Source organism: Glycine max, chromosome 14 (assembly GCF_000004515.6).
Source record: "Glycine max cultivar Williams 82 chromosome 14, Glycine_max_v4.0, whole genome shotgun sequence".
Taxonomy (NCBI): domain Eukaryota; kingdom Viridiplantae; phylum Streptophyta; class Magnoliopsida; order Fabales; family Fabaceae; genus Glycine; species Glycine max.
The window spans coordinates 46,403,625-46,406,984 of record NC_038250.2 but is presented as its reverse complement, the minus strand read 5'-3'; the positions used below and the strand labels follow the sequence as shown (position 1 = coordinate 46,406,984).

The 3,360-nt window shown below is 33.0% G+C and overlaps 1 protein-coding gene across 2 annotated transcripts; it reads left to right on the top strand.

Moving 5' to 3' along the window:
• Positions 1-419: 419 nt before the first annotated feature.
• Positions 420-2,308, top strand: LOC100305532 (RING-Ubox domain-containing protein). Of its 2 annotated transcripts, XM_041008734.1 has the most exons (3): positions 425-492; positions 917-954; positions 1,190-2,308. In XM_041008734.1, the coding sequence occupies exon 3, from the start codon at positions 1,440-1,442 to the stop codon at positions 1,902-1,904; it is 465 nt and encodes a 154-aa protein (XP_040864668.1). In that variant the 5' UTR covers positions 425-492; positions 917-954; positions 1,190-1,439; the 3' UTR covers positions 1,905-2,308. The 2 variants fall into 2 exon arrangements, with proteins under 2 accessions (NP_001236683.1, XP_040864668.1); NM_001249754.2 differs by lacking the exon at positions 917-954 and having other exon boundaries at positions 420-492; positions 1,190-2,283.
• Positions 2,309-3,360: the final 1,052 nt, after the last annotated feature.

The window sequence follows — 3,360 nt, the reverse complement described above, 5'->3', positions numbered from 1 at the left end:
CATACAATATGTCAACCAATAAAAAAATTCGGGTGCTATAAGCATAAATTCAGGCTGTAAATAAGAATAAAGTATAAAAATCCAAAATTGGAAATGCCATGGAACACTATCAATTCTTTCGGGTTAAAAATTAAAATCATGGAACTTTATCCTCAAGTCCGGTAAGATGATTAATTAGTCCAACATAAATTATGAGTGCATCAATCGGATCTTGTGACTTATTTGTCCCTTTCTCATTTTTTATTATTTATTTCCCAAATATTTTTCCATTATATTATTAGTTTCTTTTGATAAAAGAAAAAAAAATGTTAACCATGGTTAAAGAATGCATTGTGAGGAAAGGGTAAGGTGTAACCATGGTTAAGGCACTGGGGATTGTTGCCAATAATGAATCCCTGAGATGGTGGGGTTCTTCTTCTATCTATAAAGCAAAGAGAGAAGAAATTACGGATTTTCCATCATTCCAGAACCGTAATCTCCAAACCCCACTTCGTAAGTCTCATCAAAATGCATTCCTTTTCATCTGGGTTTTCAGTTTTCTTCTCTGGGTCATCTAGGAATTCTGTGTTTATGTTCAAAATTGCTAAATCGTGGGTTGGGGTTGGGGTTGGGGTAGTGTTCTGTGGACATGTAAAGCTCTGAATTTTCTTCTTTTTCTTCCTTTTTTTTTGTTATTTGATCAAAAAAATTATCTGTGAAGATTTGGTATGTATTAGATCTCGTTGATGATGAATATGCCTCTCAAATGCTCGTTATTTAATTTTGTTTCCTCAACTTTCAATCTAGAATTTTTTGCTGCAAATTACATGCTAGATGCTACCTTTGATTTTAACTTGTTTGTTCGCATATTGATTTGATTTTTCTTCTAATTCATGATTATGGGGTTGCTGGATTTATCCGAATTTTTTCTGGGTAGCTGGTCTTTCCCTTGAGAAAAGAGACAATTATATATATGTGAGTGTGTGTTTCTTGCAACTTGTTATGTCATTCACTTTCATATGGATATTTGTTTTTTGGTATGAATAACTTGTGAAATCAAATATTGTAACAGCTGTATAGTCAGGATTTAAGCCTAGTATGTTTGTTCTTCTAATCTAGTATTGATTGTTCACCATCTTATTCATGAATCATTCTCTTAATTTTATTTGAGTATTTAATGTTCTAATCTTTCCTTTTAATTTCTTTACAGGTCAGATACTAAAAAGAAACCAACAGTTTCCATACTTAGTATTTCTTCTCTGACTGACTGATCAGGTTGACATCTTGACATTGCAATCCTGCCTTTTGGTTCCCCATTTCCATGTTTGTGGATTCTTCCTGATTCAAAGGCAATATATTGTGTCTTCATAGCTCAGTTTTTGAGCCTCATCAGTTGCAACTTGCAACACAAACTTTATCTATAACTTGGTATCTCTAAAGGACTCTCAGCATTGATCAAAATGGGCCTCTCTAGTCTCCCAGCACCATCTGAAGGAGTATTATGTGTCCTTCTGGTGAACACTGTATTGTCAATTTCCATATTCAAAGGCATTGTAAGGACAATCCTGCACATTGTTGGCATCCATCTTCCATCATCCTCCACTTCACCCTCTTCACCAGATCCCTCCCAAGCCGCACCTGAGTCATTTGAATTGCATCTTAGTCCCTCGGAGAGTTACATTGAAGAGTTCAGAAGCCGGACACCGACACTTCGGTTTGACAGTGTGTGCTGCTCTAAACGACTTGAACATGACTGCTCTGTATGCCTCACTCAGTTTGAACCCGAATCAGAGATAAACCGCTTATCGTGCGGTCATCTCTTCCACAAAGTGTGCTTGGAGAAGTGGCTGGACTACTGGAACATTACATGCCCACTTTGCCGGACTCCCTTGATGCCCGAAGATGACACACCTTGCTTTCAGTAAGCAAAACAAGTGAGCATGCCAATAAGAGAGAGTTTCATGTACAGTGTAGTGTACATATTCTTGAGGGTTTTTGATGTTCATGCATCTGAGTTCTGCCACCTTTTTAAGTTTTAACCTTTTTGCCTTTTATGGTCTAGAGTTTGTGGAGGGTTTTGCTTTCCCTTCTTCTGTCTGTGCTCTTTAGCACAAATGAGGGGTATACTTTTTGCTTGCATGTTATGTTTGTTCACAATGCCCACCTTGTTTGGACCTCAGAGCCTTAATTCTATATTTGGGCATTTTGATCCTAATTTGGAAGCATGGATTGCAGAATCCATTTGTTTTGCCTTTCAAACTCTCCTCACCATGTATATATTGTGTGTAAATAGCTTTGGTTGCCACATAATAGAGTATATTTTGTTTAATTTATTTTTTACACCATTAAAAAAGTGTATAATGAGTATGTATTGAAAGAATGAAATAATTTTAGACTATTATTCAATTATATTTCGTCGTTTTTAAAGTATCTATCATAAAAGTCAAACAAACTTAAAGATTTAATTTTTTGAAAGCATAAATATTTTTTTTAATTGTAATTAGATGACGATATTTTTTGTTAAATTGGGGTGCTTTTTTGTTTTTATTTTCTTCTTTTTATGTCTAAATGGCCTTTTTGAAAATTTGGTTTTGAATATAAGTATATGTTTTTGGTTTCACCAAGGATATTCTTTAACTTAAAGACTTATTTTTTTTAAAAGCATGTATATATTTTTTAAAGCGAAAATATCATTAAAGTAATTTTTTATCTTTCCTAACATAGTCTTTTTATATAGAATCCAAGTGAATAAAATAAAATGGAATTGGAACCATGTAACAAACCCTAACCTAATAGGTTTGGTTGATGTTGATTCTATCAAAATCTTAGCGGCGACCACTCAGCCGCATGACAGATTAGCACAATTATGAAAGCAAACTGTATAGGCCTATAGGGTTTGTTTATGTGGTGCTGCTTCTATGTTTCAAGTATTATATAAATTGACTCTTTAACATGGCCCCTGAACAAGGGAAAATACTTCTGCAAATTACTTTCTTTTGGCTTGAAATATATAAAAATCTTGGTAGAGTTTACTTTAACTTATAAAAGTGATTTGTAATAGTTTTATAAGCTTGTAAGTTCTTTTTAATAAGCTTTACCTAGAAATTTATTCAAACAAGTTCATTTTTTTTTCATTATAGTTTATTAATAAATGCTTAACTAAATTGTTTATTTTAATGCATTGAAATGAAAGTAGAAAAAAAGAGTTAATTCTGTTCAAATTGAGTAGAATAAAGAGATTGTTCTTTGAATGAAAGGGAATTGTCTGAATGTCAATTGAGAAATTTATGCAAATATAGCGTGTTATTGCATGTTGAGAAATCCTAATAGAATATTCTTTTCAAATTTCAAGATGTTCTTATTGTTATTGATTAAAATATA

Bases quoted from the DNA above. Each gene is read 5' to 3' on its own strand.
- LOC100305532 (XM_041008734.1), top strand. From the start codon at position 1,440: ATGGGCCTCTCTAGTCTCCCAGCACCATCTGAAGGAGTATTATGTGTC.